At 38.2% G+C, this 24,585-nt stretch overlaps 1 protein-coding gene across 1 annotated transcript in view; it reads right to left on the bottom strand.

Annotated features, from left to right (window-relative positions):
* The window catches only part of LOC124775337 (sodium-independent sulfate anion transporter-like), a 102,896-nt gene that overhangs the window by 39,724 nt on the left and 38,587 nt on the right, over positions 1 to 24,585 (bottom strand). The window contains exons 7-10 of the mRNA XM_047250169.1: positions 23,223 to 23,363; positions 18,528 to 18,673; positions 16,906 to 17,070; positions 12,644 to 12,797 (exon numbers count right to left, since the gene is read on the bottom strand). Coding sequence (XP_047106125.1) covers positions 12,644 to 12,797; positions 16,906 to 17,070; positions 18,528 to 18,673; positions 23,223 to 23,363 — 606 coding nt within the window. The remainder of the gene's footprint in view (positions 1 to 12,643; positions 12,798 to 16,905; positions 17,071 to 18,527; positions 18,674 to 23,222; positions 23,364 to 24,585) is intronic.

The following is a 24,585-nucleotide window of genomic DNA, read 5'->3' as shown; positions in this document are numbered from 1 at the left end:
ACATGGAAGTGGACAGACAAAGCCCACTTCCATCAGACAGGATATGTCAATAGACAGAATTGTTGAATATCGGCAATGAAAAATCCATATGCAAATCAACCAGTACCACATTATCCTGAAAATATCACTATGTGGTGCAGATTTATGGCATCATTTATCAAGGGGCTCTATTTTTTCAAAGAGACAGGTGCTTCCAGTCTGTTACCTGTACTATCACAGGTAAGCACAATGAGTGTCTTTTGTGCAACCACGTTATTCCAGCTCTCCAGCAGCATGGAGGTGTGGATGGGATCATTTTTATGTAAGATGGGGCACCTGCGCACATTGAAAATCTGGTTAAACAACTGCTGAATTGCCATTATGGAAATGCTAGAAGTATCAGCCACCATTTTCCTACAGCCTGGCCGTCCTGATGACCTGATCTTAATCTGTGTGACTTCTGGCTGTGGGTCTACCTGAAAGATGCTGTGTTCAGTGTTCCGATTTCAAACTTATCTGCACTGAAGGCATGCATTGTGCAACACATTCTAAACATGACCGCAGAAACACTTTGATCAGTTGTCGAACATGCTGTTTCTCAATTTGAACTTGTTGCAGAAAATGGTGGATAGCATACTGAACATATTTTGTGCCAGTCACATGGAAATTAATAATCCAATTTGATTTTGATTGATTCTTTTTATGTGGTTTTTGGACTCAGTTAAAAACCAATATGATTGATGCTTTTTATGCAGTTTTTGGCCTCGGGACAATTAAAAACTGATTTTTCCCATCTAATGTTATATGACCTTGCCGTGTAAGTGATTAAGTAACTAACAGTATCACGCCCATACACCCATGCACATGGAGCATTACAGTTTGTTTAATGTCAAATGTACACCTTAGGCATTGTTTTATGATTCATAAGTCATTTGTAGTTGACCACTATTAAATTATGATGCTTACAGCACCATCTATTGCTACATTTTGTAACTATTTTTCTTCTGCCATATGTTTCCTCACTTCTCTGATAATATTCCATTGCAATTTGACATCATATAATAAGGGAAACTAATAAGCAGAAGAGGGGATGATCATGCACAAAATGTACCTGAAGAAAGCAATATTTCTTTCCTACATTATAATGTAGATTTATTAGGTAATAAGATTGATGTTTTCAACCACTATCTTACAGATATTACACCCCACATACTAGTTGTCAGTGAACACCAAAAATGTGCAGATAACATACACTTGAAACTTCCTGGCAGATTAAAACTGTGTGCCCGACCGAGACTCGAACTCGGGACCTTTGCCTTCCGCGGGCAAGTGCTCTACCAACTGGGCTACCGAAGCACGACTCACGCCCGGTACTCCCAGCTTCACTTCTGCCAGTACCTCGTCTCCTACCTTCCAAACTTTACAGAAGCTCTCCTGCGAACCTTGCAGAACTAGCACTCCTGAAAGAAAGGATATTGCGGAGACATGGCTCAGCCACAGCCTGGGGGATGTTTCCAGAATGAGATTTTCACTCTGCAGCGGAGTGTGCGCTGATATGAAACTTCCTGGCAGATTAAAACTGTGTGCCCGACCGAGACTCGAACTCGTGTCCGAGTTCGAGTCTCGGTCGGGCACACAGTTTTAATCTGCCAGGAAGTTTCATATCAGCGCACACTCTGCTACAGAGTGAAAATCTCATTCTGGAAACATACACTTGTTTAAAATCCAAAATTATTTATAAACTGATTTTTACTGTCATTCTAACCATAAAGGTGGAGGAGTGGCTATCTACCTGAGAACAAATAACTTAGTAGAATCTTACGAAGTTATTGCTTGGGTAAAAAAGTATTTCTCTGATTTGCACTGTGAAATTCTAGCAGTTAAGTTAAAATTCTTGTCTGTTGTATACTTTATCTTAGGACTGTATAGATCACCAAATGGAAATTTTGAATTATTTCTTAATTCCCTTGATACAGTATTATGTAAATTAATGTCCAAGCTAGAACATATGGGTGTTATATTATTACGGGATATTAATGTCAACATGTTACAAGAGTCCCAAGAAAGCAAACGCTTCAAAGACTGTATCCATTCTTATGGGGCAAAAGATCTGGTGGGAGACATACCCACTAGAATCATTCCAACTAGTATAAGCTCTATAGATCATGTTATTACTAATTGTGAAAATATTGGCACAGCTGCTGTTGTAAATGGTCTCATCTCTGACCATCTAGGTCAACTATTAGTGCTAAAGGGAGATCCTTCTATAAAACCAAAGATAATTTATGAATACAAAAGAAATCTCTCTGTTATCAACATTGCCAGACTGAGTGAGAGCCTTGGTCATGAATCTTGCATCTAGTATTTCAAGCCGAAGGAGTGAACAATAAATGGGATGCTTCCTGGGTGCATTACATTTTCATGTAAATAATACCATTTGCATCAGAAAGATAAATATTAATAAGAATAAGGCAAGACAGTCAAGGCCCATTGAATTAGATAATTCTACCAAAGAACTGAAAGAAAAAATGGAAGAAATGAATTTGATACAAAAATAGATAAAAAACAATGAGCACAGGGATAAATACAAACAATATAAGTACCAGTTTCGCAAACAAGTCAAAAGATTGAAGGCTGAAAAGATTAACTCTACAAAAGTCAGGTTGTATCTTGAAGACCTGTTGGTCAATGGTAAATGAAATAAGAGACAATAAAACAAAACTAAAAGGTAACATCAACATACAGATATCTATTAACAATGTCACCTATCCTCAGGAGATCAGTAACATTTTTAATGACTATTTCATAGATATCATAGAATCTGACTTTTCTACCACAGATAAAGTACCTGTTAGAAGTCTTGCTGAAGACAGATCTGAACCTAATCAACTCCATGAACTTGAAATCAAGGATATTTTGTATCTCATCAGAGAATGTAAAAACAAAAAAAATCCGCTGGCTGGGATGAAATTTCTCCATTTTTACTTAAACAGTGTGAAAATAATCTAGCATATTCTTTGGTGCAGCTAGTAAATAGTGTCTTAAAAGAAGGAGTGTTCCCTGACATACTAAACTAACCATTGTTAAACCTCTTTACAAGAAAAATGACAAACAACTAGTAGAAAATTACAGACCACTCGCTTTAACTTCCATTTTTAGCAAGTTAATTGTAATAGTAATTCTGAAATACATGTTACAGCATTAAAATAGGCACAACATCTTGGGAGATTTTCAGCATGGCTTCAGAAGTGGTCATAGCACCATGACTGCAACACTTCAGTTTATACTGAAAATTCTTGACAAAATTGATGAAAGCATGCAAGTAGCTGGAGTTTTACTAGACTTATCAAAGGCTTTTGATAGGGTTGATCATAAGGTACTTCTGTCAAAACTTGCCAGAGATGGCATAAGTGGAAAACTATTGCACCTGATCACATCACATTTAAAAAATAGAGACAGTATACCTCAATCTGACACAATAATGGAATACATTAAAAAGTTATACATCAAGGGTCAGGAATATTAAATTTGGTGTGCCTCAGGGATTGATAATTGGTCTCTTCCTTTTTTATATGTAATGTTAATGACTTCCCAAAGATAGAAAAATATTATACCTTCATTACAATGTATGCAGATGACACTTCAGGCCTTTGTTGGGGAAATGGTATTCTTAATTTTAATACAGAGGTAAAAAGATTTATAGATATTGGAAAGGAAAAGTTTGAAAATGACAATCTAAAAGTCAACTTACAAAAAATAATCCCCTTCAATGTTGCTGATTTGCAAACTTGTATTGATTTTCAAGACAGTAATATTTTAGGGGAAATCTGCAGTAAGTGTAAATTCCTAGGTATATGCATAGATAGCAAACTACTATGGACACAACAAATTGACAATGTATGTGCAAGGCTATCATCTAGCCTACATGTTTTAAGAAGAATAGCTCCATACATCAATACCCAAATAATGAGGATGATGTATTTTGGTTTAATATATCCCTTTCCAGCATATGGTCTTTCATTGTGGGGCGGGGCTTCCAAAACTCATGTAGATTGAGTATTTAAACTCCAGGAAAGGGCCTTGAGAATATTAGGCAAAAAAGGTGCTAGAACTTCAAGTAAGGGATTGTTTACAGATTTTAAAATTCTGACTAACTATTCTATATATATGACTGAAACAATAGCATTAACAGTAGAAGATAAGAAATATACATGTTGTAATGCAGAAATTCATGATCACAATACTAGACAAGTACAAAATTTCCATACGATAAACTGAAGACTAAAAAAACAGCAAACAGTCCATACAATAATGGAGCAAAATACTTCAATGCACTGCCAAATGAATTGAAGGTAATAACTGGAGAGACATCCAAAAAACATCTAAAACTGTAGCTCACTGAGCAGTGCATCTATAGCCTACTGTAGAAACTAAAATCTAAAGTATTATTATGTCAAATAATTTCGACTACTTTCTTAAGTTCCTATTATATAGTAAATTTAGATTGTATACTGTTGTATTGTACTATCAATTCCTATGCATGTAATAGCATGTTTAACACAAATCAATTACAAAAAATTACTAGTGGTGTTAATTGTACAACAGTTTCAAAGTTTAACTTTTATTATAATCGCCCTGTACATAACTCTTGTAATCATTACAAGTGTACAGAGCATATTAATTCTCTTTCCCTCCTGAAGCGGCAATCTTCCTTTTCTCCAGTCCAAGATGATAAGCCACCTTCTTAAAATGAGAAACATTTTACAGAGAGTTGTTTTTAACACTGTAATATGACATTGCAAGAATAATCAATTTGAAATACATTATACACTGTTAGTTGAGAGACAAGCAACTGAAATAATCAACAATGCAGTGTAGTGAAATCATTAGATTATTTATCCAAAACTTTATAGCCCATTCATTATCATAAATTTGAATACCAGTTAATAATAGGACTACATTTCCAGGAGAAAGGGAAAAAATATTCATTTTATGTTTTCTGTAGTAAACCTGGCTACACGGATAAAAACATTATACTTTTATTCTTCAGGCTTTCCTCTCATGTTGAATAATTGGGTTTCTGCTAGTTATTCAAGTCTTTCCTGCACAATATTTCAACTGCGTGACTCGCAGTCTTCTTCAGGTGCCATCTGCTACTGCTGTGAGTAGCAGACAAAACCTGAAGAAGACTGCAAGCCATAAAGTTGAAATATCATGCCGCAAAGACACAATAACTGGCAGAGACCCAAGTATTCAACATGATACTATACTGTTAATAAAATAAGTCACCAGTTCAAGCTAGTTATAATGGAACTTGGAGAGCACATGCAGTTTTAGCCACAAGTTTTGAGAAACATCTAGCATTTGCTTGTATCATTGAGACTTTTGCTCCGTGTACTTTGAGTATTACATCACTGTTTCATTAATACTGAACCAGTCCCAAATTAGCATAAAGTTAGCATAAGGAGTCATAAAAATCTTCAGTGTTGTTTTGACAAATCAGGTCAAAGCAAATGCGTCACAGCTTTCTTTTTCAGAAAATAAGGTGCATAATAAATTTGATTTATCTACTGATTGTATTACTATTGCAATTAAAGACAGTTTTTGTACTTCAGCTTTTCAGAAGAAAGTAAATTTATTGAAAATTTATTGACTGGTTTTCAGCTTTGTACATACTACCACCTAATAACATCTTTTGTCCTTGCTTCAGCTGTGTTGAAAACCAGTTGTCATGTATTGTACTATCAGTAATATAAATATGTCTTCAGTTACAGCACACATTTTGTCAGTCTCTTTTCTCAAAGCATTATACTGATTCATATTTAATCATTTGCACTTGAGGAACCACCATTTTCAAGTTCATGAGGATTCTCATAAGCTTCTCCATGGTAGTCATCCAGTTACAAAACTGAGATCAGAAATACCATTTTGTGCAGCCATGTACTTTTTGTGAGCTGTAAAACAAAACTTAAATTAATTTGCATATTTGAGATTTTTCATACTTGCTGACACAGGAAATATTTCAAACCTCCAATAAATCAATTATAACAATTAAAAACACACAACATGAAAATATTTTTTAGAAAAAAAAAGAACTGGCTCCTGATCAATAAGTACATTAGCCCAGTTTAGGGAACTGTTACACCCATCTCCCAGTGGGAAACCTTTGAAAGTCAACCTTCCAATTACTGGAAAGAAAACCACAGGTAAAGTACAGCAAACTAGAGTAAACATATGCATGTGCTTTACATCCTGTTCAGATGCATGTGTGAAATGTTGTTAATCAGAGGCAGTTACAGAACTGAAAACATTACAAATAGTAATGGAAGTAGATCTTACCTGTGATAAGACTCTCATCATGATAAACAACAAATTCTGTTTGATGTAGTCCTTAGAACATCTTCACTATGCTTGGCTTTAATTTACAGAAGAAAGGTGGCTGTTGTCTTTCACTGAAGTCATGTGTAAGGAATCGCCTGTAAGTAATTAATAACTCAAGTTTCTTTCCTCCTGAGATTAAATCTTCATATTAGGCTACAACAACATATGAGGTCTGTTCAAAAAATTCCCAAACTTTGTCCACAGAATTTTTCTATGCTTACCTTTTACTTATTGTGCATGGCCTGCCTTGAAAAATTCCCCTCCACGAATGATGCACTGCTCCCAACATTATTCCTACTTCCAAAAGTAGTCCTGGTATGTCTCTTGGTGATCAACTGAAGCACCATTGGTGAAGTTTATTTCCATCTCACCTGTCATTGCAAATCTTCATCCTTTCAATTGGGTTTTCAAATTTGGAACTGAAAAACCATCTTCAGGGGCAAGGTCTGGAGTGTATGGAGGATGAGACAGCACAATGATTTCATTTTTTGTGCAATAATCATACACGAACAGGGATGAATGTGCAGGTGCATCATCGTAATGTAAGAGCCATAAACTGTTTAACCACATTTCAGGTCATTTACTTCTCACATTTTTCACAGGCATTACAGCATATCCTGATAGCACAACCAATTAACAGTTCGTCCCTGTGCCATGAATTCATGATGAACTAATACTTCAAAGTGAAAGAAAACTGTTAGCATGGCTTTGACATTTGACCTCACCTGATTTGCTTTGTTTGGTCTCGGAGAACCTTTACTGACCCATTGCGAAGATTGAACCTTGGTCTTGACATCATAACTGTAGACACACATTGTATCATCAGTTATGATTCTCTTAAGGAACATCTTGTTCCCTTTCACACCATCCAAAAGCTCTTCACAGCCTGCAAGGAGAACGTCTTTCTGGTCTTGACTCATGCGCCATGGGACAACCTTGGTGGCAACATGGACGCACTCCAAGATGCTGTGCAAGGATTTCACAGCATGAAACAACTATAATGTTACATTCTTCTGTATTCCCTAGGACAGACAGTGTTCAATTGTCAGGCACGAGTTCGTTGACATTCATGACATGAGTGTCGGAAGTAGTCGTCGAAGGGTGTTCTGAACAAAGATCATCTTTAACTTCTGTGCAGCTAGTTTTTAAACCATTGAACTAGTCATAACACTGAGTATGGCTTAAGCACTCATAACTATAGACTTCCTGCATCCTTTACTGTGTCTCTGTAAAGGTTTTCTTGAATTTCATGCAAAATTTAATGGAGATGATTGCTCCTCTAACTCTGTGACCTCAAAATTCGCAAACTGTGCAACACAGTGCTCTATTCAATACAGCACAGAATAATAACTAACAGACATACAACACTGAAACTTCTGGCAGTTACACATTAAACAAAAGGCATGTGCAGGGTTGCTAGCCATATTTTGCTCCAGCACACCATTGGTGCCAATTTATAAATGTTCCGGAACTTTTTGAACAGATCTTGTACTTATTGCAATCAGCAAAGCAGGCAGCATATAGCACACAATTTCTTGAAAGCAAAGTCCTAACGAAATATAACAGTGGAAAATCCAAGATGGAATGAAACAATATTATGAAAAGGAAAGTTGCTACTCACCATATAGCAGAGATGCTGAGTCACAGATAGGCACAACAAAGAGACTGTCACAAATGAAGCTTTCAGCCAGTAAGGCCTCCACCCAAAACCAATGACAGACACCCACACATACACACGAAAATGCAACTCACACACACATGACTGCAGTTTCAGGCAACTGATGCCACACTGCAAACAGCAGCAGCAGTGCATGAAGGGAGTTGTGACTGGGTGGGGGTAAGGAGGGGGCTGGGGTGGGTAGGAGAAGGGATATTAGGGTAGGGATGGCAGGGGAGCGCACAGGGTTGAGGTGGAGAGAGGATGTAGGGCAGTTATGGGCAGACAGGAGGTTAGACGGAGAGCAGGTAGAGGTGGGCATGGGTGGGGGGAGGATAGCAGAAATGGAGAGATGTAAAAAGACTGGGTGCAATGGTGGAATGAGGGCTGTGAAGTGCTGGAATGGGAACAGGGAAGGGGCTGGATGGGTGACAACAATGGCTAATGATACCACAGTGACCCCATTTCAGAAATCCAGCAGTATCTCCAGTCACTCCTCAAATCATTAGGCCCATCGCAGAACCTCTCCCAAGACTCTGTCTCTCTGTTCACCCCTACCACTCCCCTCACTCCTACCTTCTACATGTCTCCTAACCACCCAGGATGCCCAATTGTGGGCAATTACTGTCCTCTTGTAGACCAACACCTTGAACCTTTACCCAGAATCTTTCCTCTCGAAAAAAAAAAGAGATACTAACAATTTCCTTCATTGACTCTCCACAGTTTCTTTCTCTTTACCACATAGTGCCCTGCTCCACACTGTTGATGCCGCCTCCCTTTACACTAACATCCCTAATGCCCATGGCCTTACCACTACTGAACACTTCCTTTCCCAATGTCTGATAATTTCCAAACCAACAACCTCCTTCCTAGTCACCATGACCAACTATTTACTCACTCACAATTACTTCTCCTTTGAAGGCATTACCTACAAATAAATCCATGGTACAGCAATGGGCACCCACATGGCACCGTCCTATGCCAATCTATTCATGGGCCATCTAGAGGAATCCTTCCTAAACACCCAGAATCCTAACCCCTCATCTGGTTCAGATTCATTGATGACATCTTTGCAATCTGGATTGAGGGTGAGGACACCCTGTCCACATTCCTCCAGAACCTCAACAACTTCTCCCCCATTTGCTTCATCTGGTCCTAGTCAACCCTACATGCCACCTTCCTAGATGTTGACCTCCATCTCAAAGATGGCTATATCAGTACTTCTGTCCATATCGAACCTACTAACTGCCAGCAACACCTCCACTTAAACAGCTGCCACCCATTCCATACCAAGAAGTCCCAGCTGTGGTCATAGCATCTGCAGTGACAAGTGGCTCGTCTCAAAATGTTACCAACTGTCGCACTGAAGCCTTCACAGACCATAGTTATCCTCACAACCTTGTACTAAAACAAATCTGTTGTGCCTTATCTTTCAGACTTCCACCACCTCCCAAAGTCCCAACATCCGGCCACAGAGGAGCTTTCCCCTCGTAACTCAGTGCCACCCAGGACTGGAGTACCTGAATTACATTCTCCACCAGGGTTTCAACTACCCCTTGTCATGCTGTGAAATGAGAAATGCCCTTCCTAAAATCCTTCCCAACCCTCCCACAGTGGTATTCTGCCGTTCACTGAACATAGACAATATACTCATCCATCCGTGCACCACCCCTGCTCCCAACCCCTTACCTCATGCCTCATCCCCTGTAATAAACCTAGATGCAAGACCTGTCCTATACATCTTCCAACCACCACCTACTCCAGTCCAGCCACAAACATCACCTGTCCCATCAAAGGCAGGGTACCTGTGAAACCAGTTGTGTGATCTACAATCTAAGCTGCAACCACTGAGCTGCATTCTTTGTGGGCATGACAACCAACAAGATGTCTGCCTGCATGAATTGCCACTGACAAACTGTGGCCAAGAAACAAGTGGGCCACCCTGTTACTGAGCATGCTACCAAACATGACATTCTTCATTTGAATGACTGCTTCACAGCCTGTGCCATATGGATCCTTCCCACCAACACCAGCTTTTCCGAATTGCGCAGGTGGGAACTTTCCCTGCAATACATCCTACATTCCTGTAACCCTCCTGGCCTCAACCTTTGTTAGTCATTGTCCTCGCCCATTCAGCCTCTTCCTTGTTTCCCATTCCAGCACTACACAGCCCTCATTCCACCATCACACCCAGTCTTTTTACTTATCTCCTTTTCTGCTACCCCCCTCCCCACCCCAGCGTCCTCCTTACCCCCACCCAGTCACCACTCCCATCATGCACTGGTGCTACTGCTCAAAGTGTGGCATCAGTTGCTTGAGACTGCAGTCATGTGTGTGAGAGTTGCATTTGTATGAGAGTGTGACTCAGCGCCTCTACTATATGGTGAGTAGCAACTTTCCTTTTCATAATATTGTAACAAAATATAAATATTTTACCCTTGGTTTCTATTTTACGTGACACATTGTAGGTGAAATGGGGGGGACATATACACATTTGCAATAAAGTGGCACTTCCTGACAGCTTTCTGAAAAATATATACTACTACTACAATCACTGATGAAAAAGTAAACGTAAGAAATTAATATAATGAGGGAAACATATGTGAGCACAGGTGCGAGCACACACTTGTGTGTGTGCATGTGCATGGGGCACATCCACGTGCCTGCAAGTACACGTTGTGCAACTTGAGACTTGACAGATTATCTATAACAAAAAATTAAAGAAAAAATGTGATTATATACATTGTTTTTCCATGTTCACATAGTAAGGAGAGCATCATTTATGTGGAACATGTCAGAATGCAGATCTTTCTAGATAACTTATCTCCTTTTTATTGTGTGGGCTTTACTCAGTCACATAATGCAACATTATTTTTAGAAACTGATAATTAGAACTCTGGTTTTTGTGACAACTTTTTTGAGTGCACAACCACTTTGTATCATATTCACCAACGTTTATATCTCTTTTCTAAATGGACTTCATTACAGTGGATCAGTACCACATTCAGATCTGAAATTAAATGAAATGTTGTGAGGCTAGGGTCTCCCGTTGGGTAGACGGTCACCTGGCGCAAGTCTTTTGAGTTGACGCCATTAGGCGACTTGCGCGTCAGTGGGGATGATATGATGATGATGAGGACAACACAACACCCAGTCCCTGAGTGGAGAAAATCTCTGACCCAGCCAGGAATTGAAACTGGACCCCTTTGCATGGCATTTTGTTGTGATGATCACTCAGCTATCAGGGCAGACTTATATGTTGATATTTCATTCATTTCATAATACATGAACCAAGCCTTGCAGTTAGTAGAATTATAGACAACTTCCAGCAAGAATGCTTGACAAGGTACTGATAAAAACTTATTGTAACATTTTTATAAACTGTTAATTGTTGCAGTTATGACAGCAACAGTTTGATAGTACAGTATCTGTGTATACTGTTTCATTAACTTCATAACATGCAGTTCATTGCTGCCCTTACTTCTGCAAAATTATGCAGATTGCTCTTATAGGTTACCTAAAATTCTAAAACCAGCATTCATTCATCATTTCCAGCACAATGGGTTGATGTTGGTTTGTGAGAGGTTTCAGCATCTTGTAATTGGCTTTCCAAACCAGTCACATTGGAACTCTGACAGCATGTGCAGTTTCAACAAAACAGTTGGGAGAAGCATCTAGCATCTGCTTGTACCATTGAAACTTTTGCTCCATGTACTTTGAGTGTTACACCACTGTTTCACTAATAATGAACCAGTCCCAAATTAACATAAGGAGTCATACAAATCTTTAGTGTTAATTTGGCAAATCAATTCAAAGAAAATACTTTGCATCTTTCTTTTTTGGAAAACTAGGTTCATAACACGTTTGGTTTATCTACTGATTTTGTCACTGTTGTAATTACAGACCATTTTGTACTTAGGCATTACAGAAGAAAGTAAATTTATTGATTGGTTTTCAGCTTCATACATGCTGCCACCAAATAACATCTTTTGCCCTTGCTTCTGTTGTGTTGAACACCAGTTGTTACATATTGTACTGGCACTAATATAAATATGTCTTCAGTTACAGTGCACATTTTGCTAATTTCAGTTCTCAAAGCACTATACTGATTTATCTTTAATCATTTTCACTTGAGGAACCACCATTTTAAAGTTCATGATGATTCTAGTAAGCTTCTTCATGGTAGTCATCCAGTACTAACAAAACTGATTTCAGAAATACTATTTCATGAAGCCGTGTACTTTTTGTGAACTGTGAAACAAGGCATAAACTAATTCTCAGATTTGAGCTTTCTCATAGTTGCTGACACTAAAAATATTTCAGACCTCCAATAAATCAAATACAACAGTTAAAGACACACAACATGAAAATATTAAAAAAAGAAAACTGGCCCCTCAGCAGTTAGGACTTGTGTAGGGAATTGTTGTTCCCCTCACCCAGTGGGAAACCACTGCATGTCAGCCTCCCAAGTACTGGAATGGAAACCATGTTTAAAGTGTAGCAACTAGAGTAAACAATTTTGTGTGCTTAACATCCTGTTCAAATACATGTGTGGAATGCTGTTAATCAGAGACAAACAGTTACTGAACTGAAAATGTTACAAACAGTAATGGAAGTAGATCTTACCTCTGATAAGACTCTCCAGTTCATTCTCATCTTCATAATCGACAAATTCTGTTGGATGTAGTCCTTGGAACATTTTCACTATGCTTGGCTTTAGTTTATAGAAGAAGAGTGGCTGTTGTCTTTTACTGAACTCATGTGTAAGGCGGTCAACCACCTGTAAGTAATTAATAATAATACTTTTTTTTCTTTTGCTTCCTGAGGTTAGGTCACTGGTATACTATGTTATCACATTAGGCTACAACAATGTATTTATAGAGCATGATTACATACAAAAATCATGATTAAATACACTGTTTTTCCATGTTCACATAGTAAGGAGATCCTCATCAATATGGAACACATCAGAATAGATAACTTGTCTCTCTTTTCTTGTGTGGAACAGGTGTTGCCACTGCAGCAAGGCCACTGGCCATGCCTGTGACTTTTGTTAGGTTGGTGTGTTTACTATTGATCCACTGCCACATCCAGATCTGATATTTCATTGTGTTCATAATATCAATTGCTAAAAAATGTTAGCAAGCCTAATTTTCCATTGGAAGGTAGGAATGAAAAGTCAGGGTTGATCATTATTACTAGCATTCATGAGGCTGCTTCACTGGGGATGGCAGGAAACATTGTGTAGCCTCAATCACCAACAAGTACTTTGGTAGTAATACAGTACTTAGTCTCTGTACTCAAATGCTCCACGTCCATCAATACTAGTCCATGACTCTCAGTAAAGCGGAGTTGACCGCACCTCTCACTCCTCCCGTAGAATCAAAAATAGAGTTCATTAACAACCAACACTAGATTTAGCATGAAATGTTAGTAAATGAGATATTTATATTGTACTGGCCCAATACATCGTCATGATGAATGGCACTTGCAACAACAACCAAAACAGTGGTGTGTATAACAACATAGCTAGAGAGGCACACACTCAAACAAGTTTTATTAAAGACTACCTTGTGTATTGTGTATTGTGTATTGAATTGGGCACCTAGAAACAATGGAGAGTCTTCATCCTGCTGTAGCCCTCAGTGGTTCACAACCCCACAACAGGCCACAGCAGTCAACCCAGCCCACCGCCGCCCCACACCGAATCCACGATTATTGTACAGTTCAGCCCCCAGTGGATCCTCCTGGGATCATCTCTTACCAGACGAGTGTAACCCCAAATGTTTGCATGGTAGAGTAATTATGGTGTATGCTTACGTGGAGACAGTGTATGTGCAGAAATTGCCAATATAGTGCAAATGAGACGGAATAAGGGGAACCAGCCAGAATTCACCGAGGCAGATGGAAAACTGCCTTAACAAGTATCCACAGCCTGGCCGGCACACCAGACCTTGACACGAATCCGCTGGGCAGATTTTTGTCGGGGACTGGCACGCCTTCCTGCTCGAGAAGCAGCACATTAGACAGCACGGCTAGCCGGGTGGGCAATGGTTAGCTTAGTACCCGGCATTACCTGGGTATGTATTTATTCCTGTCTCCTATTAATCCACCTCCTTCTTCCACCTCTGTCTGTCCACCTCCTCCACCACCCACTCTCTGTTAATCTCCTCCTACCCCTCTCTCTATCCATCTCCTCCTGCCTCCTCTCTCTGTCAATCTGCTCTCCCCTCCCCCCCCCCCCCCCTCCTCACTGCCCCTTCTGTCCATCTGCTTTTTCACTCTCTATCCACATCCATCTTTCCCATCTTATTCCATCTTCTCTTACTCTCTTTGTCAATCTCTTCCTCCCATCTCTTTGTCAATGTCCTCCTCCCCCTCTCCTTGTTAATCTCCCCCCTTTACATTCCTGTGGCCATCTCCTCCTCTCCCCTCTCTCTGTTCATCTCCTACTCTTCCCTTTCTCTGTTCATTTCCTCCTCCCCTGCGCATGTTCATCTCCTCCTACCACATCTCTCTGCCTGTCTCTTCCTCCCCCCGTGTCTGTCCACCCCCTCCTGTTCTCTTTCTCTGTGCATCTCCTTTCCCCTCTCACTGTCCATTTCTCCCTGTCATATCTCTGTCCATCTCCTTGTCCTCCTATCTGTGCTTTTCTCCTCCTCCCCCCTCACTGTGTGTCTGTCTGCTTGTCCTCCACTCTCTGTCCACATTATCAAACTCACCTGAACAGGAGACTAGTGGTTCTTACCCCTACAGTACTTATTCCCAGACTGTAATTAATATGTATACCACATTTGATTGAAATCGTTCCAGAGGTTTATGATGAGGTTGAGAAGAGGCACCTGAAACCTGAAGTTACTGGATTCTGCCCTGGGGAAGGAACTAACAATTGTGAAAGCTAGGCATTTTTTCAAATTTTAAATGTGCCTGTCGGCAGTACCTGAAATTCTCTGGAATTTTGCCAGCCAATTACTTCTTCCGAGTATTTCACCAGTGCTATGATTCAAATGAGCCACTTCCAAGTTGAATGCTACTGCACACATGTGCCTCAGCAACTACGGCTGTGGAGCTAGGTTTAAAAAAAAAAAAAAAAAAAAAAAAGAAAAGGTCCCCAGTGATTGATGTGGTGGTGAAACTGTAGTAACTCAAGTAATATGGATATGGTTCACAATAGTGAAGTTCATATTTGATCAAATAGCTGTGCACAAGTTATTTCTTGAATGAATCTCTGTGAGACATTACATAAAAATTAGCAGTATTTTGGAAACTAAGATAAATAGTTGACATTATGGCAAAAGTAAAGCGAACTGCAATTTTGTTTAGATTAACAAATCGCTCTAAAAGTAGATTTCCTTTGAGTGTATGGAAAATAGAATGGCTGGGCATCACTAACCTTCAGGGGGCAAAATTTCAGTATTTCTGATAGACACAGTTGCATGGAGAAAAACTGTTACTTAGGCTTTGGATCTGTTATTTCCTGTCTCAGGGAGGAAGGAGGGATAGGCTTTGGAGGTGAGGAAGGTTGGCAGGTTACTCTGATCCCAGTTGGAGAGGAACCCACCTGCTGAGAAGATGGGATGAGACATTGATAAAGGGTGAGGCATCTGAGAGAATAGGAGGTTAATGATGTTCCATGGTAAGCACTGTACCAGCCAACTGAAATTCAGATCTGATAGGACAGAATGAGACTCAGGATGAGAAGTGGATACATAGTGTGATTAAGATCTAAAAGGAAAACGGATGAAGAAAAAACAAAAAGAGGGATGCTAAACAAGTTATAGAATAAATAAGGAGCTACAACAATAAAAAAATAATACTATCAATGGAAATAAAGTTTTCAAAATTGTAATTACTGGGAGAGGGAGGACTGTCAGTAGAGCTACAGCCAAAATGCTTGTGGTATGTGAGAATGTGGTGGGTGCAATTCAACAGTACAGGGAAAGTAGAGCTGAGTGGGAGAATTTAAATGGCCTGTGGTTCCTTGGGGCACTTAGATTCATTAAGTTGCGGCAGTGAGTGTGTTCAGCAACTGAACTGTGAGTACCCCAGGTTGGACAATTCTTCCGTGTCAAAGGCAAAATTTCAGGTGTTACCACCAGACATATTTAAAAATTACAAAAAATAGTACCTAGTTCTCACAACTGTTAGTGCATTTCTTATGCAAAAACCTAGGAACCTAAAGTTCCAGGCACATTCTTCTCAATCTGGGACTTGAGTTGCCTACCATTTTATTCCAACCTTTCCCAACTTGTCCCTCTTTCCTCTGTAATAAAGGAACTAACATTTTTAAAAGTTAAGAACAATTTATTCCATTTTTACATGACAATCACACTAAGAATTTTTCCTCCTGGAGTTAATACATGGCCAGCCACTCTGCCTCCTTGTAAATTTACAAACTGAAATTTAATTTTGAATGCAGGAGATGCCCATTGTGGTTAGCACTTATTCTCACACATCCTTCAGCGCTCCTTTTCAATTACACATTTGTGCTGGGTACTGTCATGTGACCTGCAGAAATTGAGGTGGTTCCCTAATTTGCAACCTCCACATGTATTGTTTTTATGCAAGGATAATACTCTTCAGTAATGTGGATAATTTGTTGTACACAGACTGGTGATAAACAGTACCTAATAATTTACCAGTATCTGGTATGAAGCTAAGTGTGTGACCCACAATTTCTGTCCAAAACTTGATACCAAAGCAAATATAATGCCTCATTTCCATGATTATTTGAGGATTTATGTACATTTGCCCTCAGCTGGTTACTGACTTAATTTAGTATCCCACTCTGTGTGGAGTGCACATCATGCATAATTAAAATGCAAGCCATGAACTCTGTCTCTTTGTTCGCAGAAATTTACTAATGAAAGTATAAAATAATTTATTACCTTAGCTGCAGTGTAGTCTGACACAAATATATGTGAACAATTAATTACAACAGGCATATCATTCCTCATGCTGTGCTTCACCACCAAGTTGCATACATATTCAACAGAAGGAAAAATAAGACACCTATCTGGAGTAAGCTCTAGATACTCAGTACCCTCTGCAGTCTGAAATGAATGAGAAGTTTATCATTAATGAGAATCTAGTTAACCTGTTAATATACTATAAGTAATTATTCATGGAAAAAAGCTACTGTCTTTATAGAAAGTACATGAGTTATTACTTTTTGTGTGTGATATATTAATGTGTTAATTATCAGATAGACAAAAGTTTAGGTGTAAATGCAAATGTAAGATCATGTTAGATTCACCAGAAATAAAATGACGCTGATAGATTTGAATTGGAACTTTGGAGAACAAATGTTATCTACAATAAAATCTTGCTTTGCATCACATACCAGAGCTACATTTACACCATATTTTCTTTCTTTTTCTGTCCTTCCCTTTCATTATAGCATCCCAGAGCCTGAACATCCATCCACTTTATTGTTCCATTAATCTTCAGTTGCCTAAAAGACCTGTGTGCTTGTATTCCTTTTGTGGTGTTTTCTTCTTCCATATCATTCCTCTTCTGCCTCTGTTGTTTCATTTCCTATGACTTCTGGCTGTGTTAAATGTTATTACAACTTTTGTTCTTATCATTACATTATGTTCTTTGTTGATACTTATATTTTCATTCCTAGTTAAAATCTCTAAAGATTTCCTTTTTTTCCCTATTAAAAAAAAAAAATCACTTAACTCCGCCCACACAGGAGATAAAGGCTCAACGGTACTGACTGGCCACCTGGACACCTTGCCATCCTCAGCCCACAGGGATCACCTGATCCCTGATGGAGGGGTATATAGTCTGCTCTCCTGGCCATATATCAGTTTCTGAGACTGGAGTCACTACTTCTCAATCAAGTAGCTCCTCAGTTTCCCTCACATAGGGTGAGTCCACTCCACTTACCAACAGACCGGATGGTCACCTGTCCAAGTGCTAGGCCAGCTTGACAGCACTTAGCTTTGGTGATCTGATGGGAATTGGCGTTACCACTGCGGTAAGGCCGTTGTCCTATATCTTCATGTAATGGAATGGACATGTCGATCAGCTATGTTGGAAATCTTTTCAGTGGGTGCATTTAGTCTGTGCAGTAGTTCACCTGGGTATCCTGTTTTGCAAATTTTATTCATAAATGAATCAGGTCTTGATAATTTTTTTCGGAATTTCACTCCTGAGTCATATACTCAGTGTTCCGACTGTAACGAGACAGAGATTAGCTTTCTCCATATTCTTTTTGAATCCCTCCATTTCAGTTTATTAGCATGTACTTCATTCCAAATTGTACTTGAATACATGTTTTTGACCATTTATTTAGAATAACCTAGAATCTCACCTATCATCTTACATGTCTTTTCCTTTGTGAAATTTTTCGCTGTCAGTGTCAAGGGTGTTGTAATGTATGATATTAATTCTGGAAACTCAAAATTTAATTTTAAGTTTTATGTTAGTCTGAATACGTTTGCTAAGTCAGTTTTATCAAGTGAAATGATGATAAGTCAAATTTCGAACTATAAATACTTACTTTCTTTGTCTCAATCATTATTTTTGGTCGTGCAACATTGTAAAGAATGAACACTACATTCAAACCAATTCCCACAAGGATTCCCAGTTCCAATTGCAGTATCAGACAGGCAAAAAGTGTTGCAAATCCGGGGATCAGATCATTTTCTGGAAAGAAGGAACATTTTCATTTTGCAGATTATGATCAGGCAATGAAAGCAATACAATATAGCATAATTACTTCACAGAGTCTGTTATGTAACCTAGAAACAATCATGTAGCATTATCATCTGGCTAGCCCCAAGGGGTGGACAAGCTGCATATTAAGCAAAGTTTTCTTTCAGGGGAAACATACTGTATATATTTCTTCACACTGTATATTACATCTTAAGGATAACCAAATATCTGCTTAAATTACTATTTGTATTTGTGTTGCTGATTTCTTGAAAGAAGGGAAATAGTAAACACTCCTCCTCTTAAGTAACATAAAGGTGAAAATCTAGCTCAATGTCCCTTCCAACAGACAGACATAGCAGCAAACATGAAAAGAAAAATTCTTATTTTATACAATTTATAATGTCAGGACAATTCTATTTCAGTCTTGGCAGTAGAAATTATGGTTGATGACAATTATGTAGGGTCACAGAGCATGAAGCAAGGTACCAAAATGCTGTACAAAATTGAACAAAAATGTCAAAAATGCTCTACTATAAAGTAGAGCATTTTCATTAAAGTAACATATTATTGTTTTAAATTAGATTTTCACTTTTGTGTTGTTATTATTTAATGATTACATAATTCCAAACTTTGGAAAAACAGAGGCAAACATTAGTGAAAAGACTTTGACTTAAGGGTGGTTTCAGAACAAAAGTTGCCTTTTTTCCATCCAGATGCTACCAGTTCTATTAAATAAATGTCGTGTGGCTAGGGCCTCACGTTGGGTAGACTGTTCGGTGGATGCAAGTCTTTCGATTTGGCACCACTTCGGTGACTTCCACATCAATGGGGATGAAATGGTGATGATTAGGACAACACAACACCCAGTCCCTGAGCAGAGAAAATCTCTGACCCAGCCGGAAACTGAACCCGGGCCTTGAACTTTGACATTCTGTCGCACTGACCACTCAGCTACCGGGGGCGGACACCAGTTCTATTAGAAAGCAGATATCATTGTCTGCTTTATTGATCATAAAAATGTGTTTGACAGTTTTAAACATCACATACTTGTTTACCAGCTTAAACTCAATCAACATAACTGTACTACATCTACGTGACTAATCTGCAGTTCAGACTTAAATGCCTGGCACAGGGTTCTTCAAACCACCATCGGACTATGTCCCTACTGCTCCACTCTATAACAGTGTGTGGGAAAAATGAATACTTGAATCTTCCCAAATGATCTCTGATTTCTTGCATTTTATTATGATGGTCATAAAGAATTTTCACATCCAGCAGAGAAAGTTGGTGATTAATATTTTTTTGTGTAAAGATCTCATGGCAATCAAAAAAACACCTTTGTTTATTGACTTCCACCCCAACTCACTTATTATATCTATTACACTTTCTCCCCTCTTCCTTGATAATACAAAACCAGTTGCCCTTCTTAGGACTATTTGAATGTCCCCCATCAATCCTGTTTGGTAAGGATCTTATACTGCACAACAGTACTATAGCAGAGGATGGGAAAGTGTAGAATCAAACAGCACAGATCAAAGACAGAGATAAAATTTCACATGACATCAGTATGCTGAAAGGTTCCAGGAAAAACATATATCTTCTATGCTCTTAAAATTATGTTCTGAAACTATTTTTTTTTTCAAAAAGTATTAGACAGTTTTGACAAAGTAACCAAAATCAGCGGTGTAGCTCATGCAAAACAAAGTGTCAACAGTGCAGAAGCACATTTATGTTCTGAGCACTGGGCAAATCCATCCTTGTGTTCCAAAAGAGGGGCCACATTAGTTGACTGTACCTGCCAGTCTGCACACTTGAAGAGTTCTCGTTGCTATCTCTTTACTAAATCACATGTCACCACAGTCTTCAGTCACCACAAGTACAGTAAAAGTTCTTCATCATCAGACGTGTGTCACTGTATGATTACATGCAATGCCATTAAATTGTGGTCAGAAGGGGCCCATCAGGTAGCAAAAATATCATTAAAAAGTGTGCTAGAAATGGTTACAGCTCCTGCTAGCTACTCCAGTCATGCAAGAGAATAAAGAGAATAAAAGAGGTGAGGAGAAACATAGTTAGAAGTACTTCTTCAGTTCAGAACAGATGCAAAAGAAGCTGAGGAAAATTTTATATTTTGGTAATATTGACAAACAGATTGTCAGGGGACTGATAGATAATTACCACATGATACATGCTTCCCATCCAACCCAAATTCTCAACCTGTCACACACAAGTAGCACCCCCATGTATTAGCCCCACTGCTCATAGGGTTTGCTAAGTTCCGCAGAAGTTCAGAAGATATGGTGCATCCAGACATGTCCAACAGAACAGACACCGAATATCAGGAAATCAATATATTTATTCTTTGCTTATCATTTATAAGGAACTAAACAATAGTCATAATAACTTACTGAGATACATTGCAGAAACTAATATGTAGCATAGTGAACCACTTATTATTCAGCATTATTTCACAATTATGCATTAGATATAAACCTAGTTTATTAAATGTTGTGGAAAAGACATATACCCGTCAGTAGACATCACAAATTTTTAGTTGTTTAATTGCTTAGCTTCATGTTCCTTGGGTCATTTGCATCATAAATCATAATGATAGGGAATAAGTCATTTTACATTCACATTACAGACTAAATTTGTAATCATGACTATGAGCTGAACAGGGAAACATTCCACGTGGGAAAAATATATATAAAAACAAAGATGCTGTAACTTACCAAACAAAAGCGTTGGTATGTTGATAGAGACAATAACAAAGATTCCCCCTAAGGTAAGTAAAACCCACATCCTTTCGTCTTTCCCTCTCCTTCCCTCTTTCCTGATGAAGCAACCTTGGGTTGTGAAAGCTTGAAATTTGTGTGTGTGTTTGTGTGTTTTTTACTGTGTCTATCAACACACCATCGCTTTCTTGTTTGGTAAGTTACAGCATCTTTGTTATATATATATATATATATATATATATATATATATATATATATACACACACACACACGTGTGTGTGTGTGTGTGTGGTGTGTGTGTGTGTGTGTGTGTGTGTGTGTGTGTGTGTGTGTGTGTGTGTGAGTGAGAGAGAGAGAGAGTTAGTAATTCCTACCTGACACCTTTTACAGAATACAATAATAGAAACTCATCTACAGAATAAAAAGGAGAAACTTTTTCAGTTTTCAAATTTTACTTTGCTTCCTGTCAGGCATTTTATATCACTGCTAAGTTATCAAAAGATTTAGTTGCAGCATTGTGTATCCCCTTTTGTGCTAAGACAGCCTTAAAATGGAGTAATGGGTGTCATTTTTCTTTCTGGCATTTCAGTTATGTAATTCATTGCTCCTTTTGACAGCAGCAGATTATTTACAGTAAACTCCATGAAACAGTACATGTACTGTGAAGCAGTAGTTAGAATGCTCAACACCTTAAACAAATGTCTACAAAATGAACATGAGTGAGCATCATATATAATTCTTACAACACGATTTTGAGCAATGAAGATGTTCTTTCTTAATAATGAGTTAACCCAGAATACCATTCTATTCATTATTCTGATGAAAATATGTCTACTTACTGTCTTTGCTTTGATTCTAAGTGAGAATCTGACTGAACTAAGTTGTTTTAGGAGTTCCAAAATGTGTTTTTTCTAGTTTAAATTCTTGTCAATGTAGACACCTAAGTTTCCGCACCATTTGCTATTTCCTCACCATGTGTTAAACTTATTATTGGTGTATTACCCCAAGATGTCCAGATTTTAATATGCTGTATCTTTTTTACTAACACATGATAATTCTGACTATTATCAAAGCTCCAATGAAAGAAAAATACCTTACTGCAATGTACACTAATTTGAAACACAATTCTGTGAACCTGTAAAACCCTAGGATATTATCAGCATTAGCTGTATTTGGCATATTGAAGAATAAGGATTCACTGGATGTACAATGGTCCTATTATGAGGATATTAATTTTTGGAGCCAATAATACAGTCTCACAGTATGATTTGCTTTTCTTTATAAAAGCTTTCACCCTTGTCTCACAGTGCTTGTTACCTTCTTCTCTGATTTACTAGATAGTCAATATATAAAATCAAACATTTTAAACTAAAAAAATTGTTTGTTAATAGATTTCATATTGAGTTTAAGGTCATACTAAAGCTTGATATGAGGCATACATATTAATGTCAAATACTGCTTCTCTAGCTTGACTAAACACAGGGAAGTTACTGTGTCAACCAAAAGCTGACTCCCTGATGTTGTCAAGAACAATGCAAATTAATGAACATTTAGTCAAAGTGCATATTTTGTTCTCAGTAACTTGATCTTCCAGTCATTACTTCTGGTTTCATCACACATCATCTTTCTAGTTTTGTACTGATAAATTTACGCCACTTCATTCATAACGGCAGATGGATTTAAGCTCTGGATTTCATTTTTAATCAGATAAGTAATTCATGTATTGATGATTATAATTGTAATTGTATGTCTTCCTCTGTGCATTGATAGATAAATTAACCATATGTTAGCATGTGAATACTTACTCTTTGTCTTCCAGATTGGGACAACAACCTTGACTTCAACCATAAATATCACAGCAGCTATGATTATGGCAGCAAGACATGATTTTGGTATAAAGCAGAAACAATCAGCAAAGAAAAGAAGAGATAACATCACCAAAAGTCCTGTGAAGAAGAGAGAAAAAAATTGCAGAAGACTGTCATCTCCATTTCACATTTATAAGTTAGTACTGGAGTATACAACAAACCCACACGTCTTATATAGTTACAAAACACTATTTTTTAGTATTAAGTTATGACAATGATAAATAGAAGATTGTTAGGAACATCTTTTAATTTCCCATAGCAGTTTTCTATTTGTCTAAAATTTTCCATTCTTACACTTGTAAAAATAGTGCAGAACAATATCACATAAGTGAAAATGTCTAATTTTTCAATTCAAATCAAAATAAGCAGCCTACAGAAATGGAAAACTAAGATATTATTCAGTTTCAGTTTTGATTTTTGTACATTGTACCTTGAATGGTATAAGCAAAAATACTCATTGTTTTACTTTGTGGAAATTCTGTCATCATCAGCTATGCAGCAACGACTGCCAGATGATGGTTTCATCCAAATATCTCCATGCACTATGGTATTTAACAATTGGCATCCATGTTGCTCCTCTGTTTTAGTTAACATCACCTACCCACCTTTAGATCATCTTCTCATTTTTTTTTCTTATTGCTTGAATCCACTGAAGAGATTCCAAGTACCATCTACTACTTATATTCTTGGCTACACACCTTGATGTCCCCCCATTATCATCATTATGAAGTCTTCCACTTCAGTTTGTTCTCCCATCCATCAGCTTACTTTCTTTACTCACCTACTTAGTTATTGTCTTCAGTTGCACTAAATGCTAAAATTCATCAACTGACTCTATAAATCTGTGGCAGCTTAATATCTCTGAGTGGAGAATATGTTCTGTAAGCCTGTAACAATTACACAAGTTATTTATATTGTGCTCAGTGTGGTGACTGTGTCTCTGTGGTGTGTCACTATTCTGCTATCTCACCTCCAGTACCCCATCCCTCCCTGTGGTGACCCTGAATTCCCACACTGTGCTGCAATTTTGCTTTTAATCTGAAAATCTGCCACATTGATTAGACCATTGAGAATGCTGCCATCACAAACAGTACAACCTCACTGCTTTTTGGCAATGTTGATATCTCTCAACAAGTGCCTGTGAATTCCATAAACATTCTGTGTGCAAAATTGCTAAATATTTGCAAAGACTTGGATGATACAACAGTGCTGAAAGACATAGCAACAATGCCTTCATTTTTGCACCAGCTCTCATCATCACTGATGTGAAGCAGCAAACTGTGCCATGACGAGTGCCAAA

This window comes from Schistocerca piceifrons, chromosome 2, assembly GCF_021461385.2.
Source record: "Schistocerca piceifrons isolate TAMUIC-IGC-003096 chromosome 2, iqSchPice1.1, whole genome shotgun sequence".
Taxonomy (NCBI): Eukaryota; Metazoa; Arthropoda; class Insecta; order Orthoptera; family Acrididae; genus Schistocerca; species Schistocerca piceifrons.
This window is presented reverse-complemented; position numbering and strand designations above follow the sequence as displayed.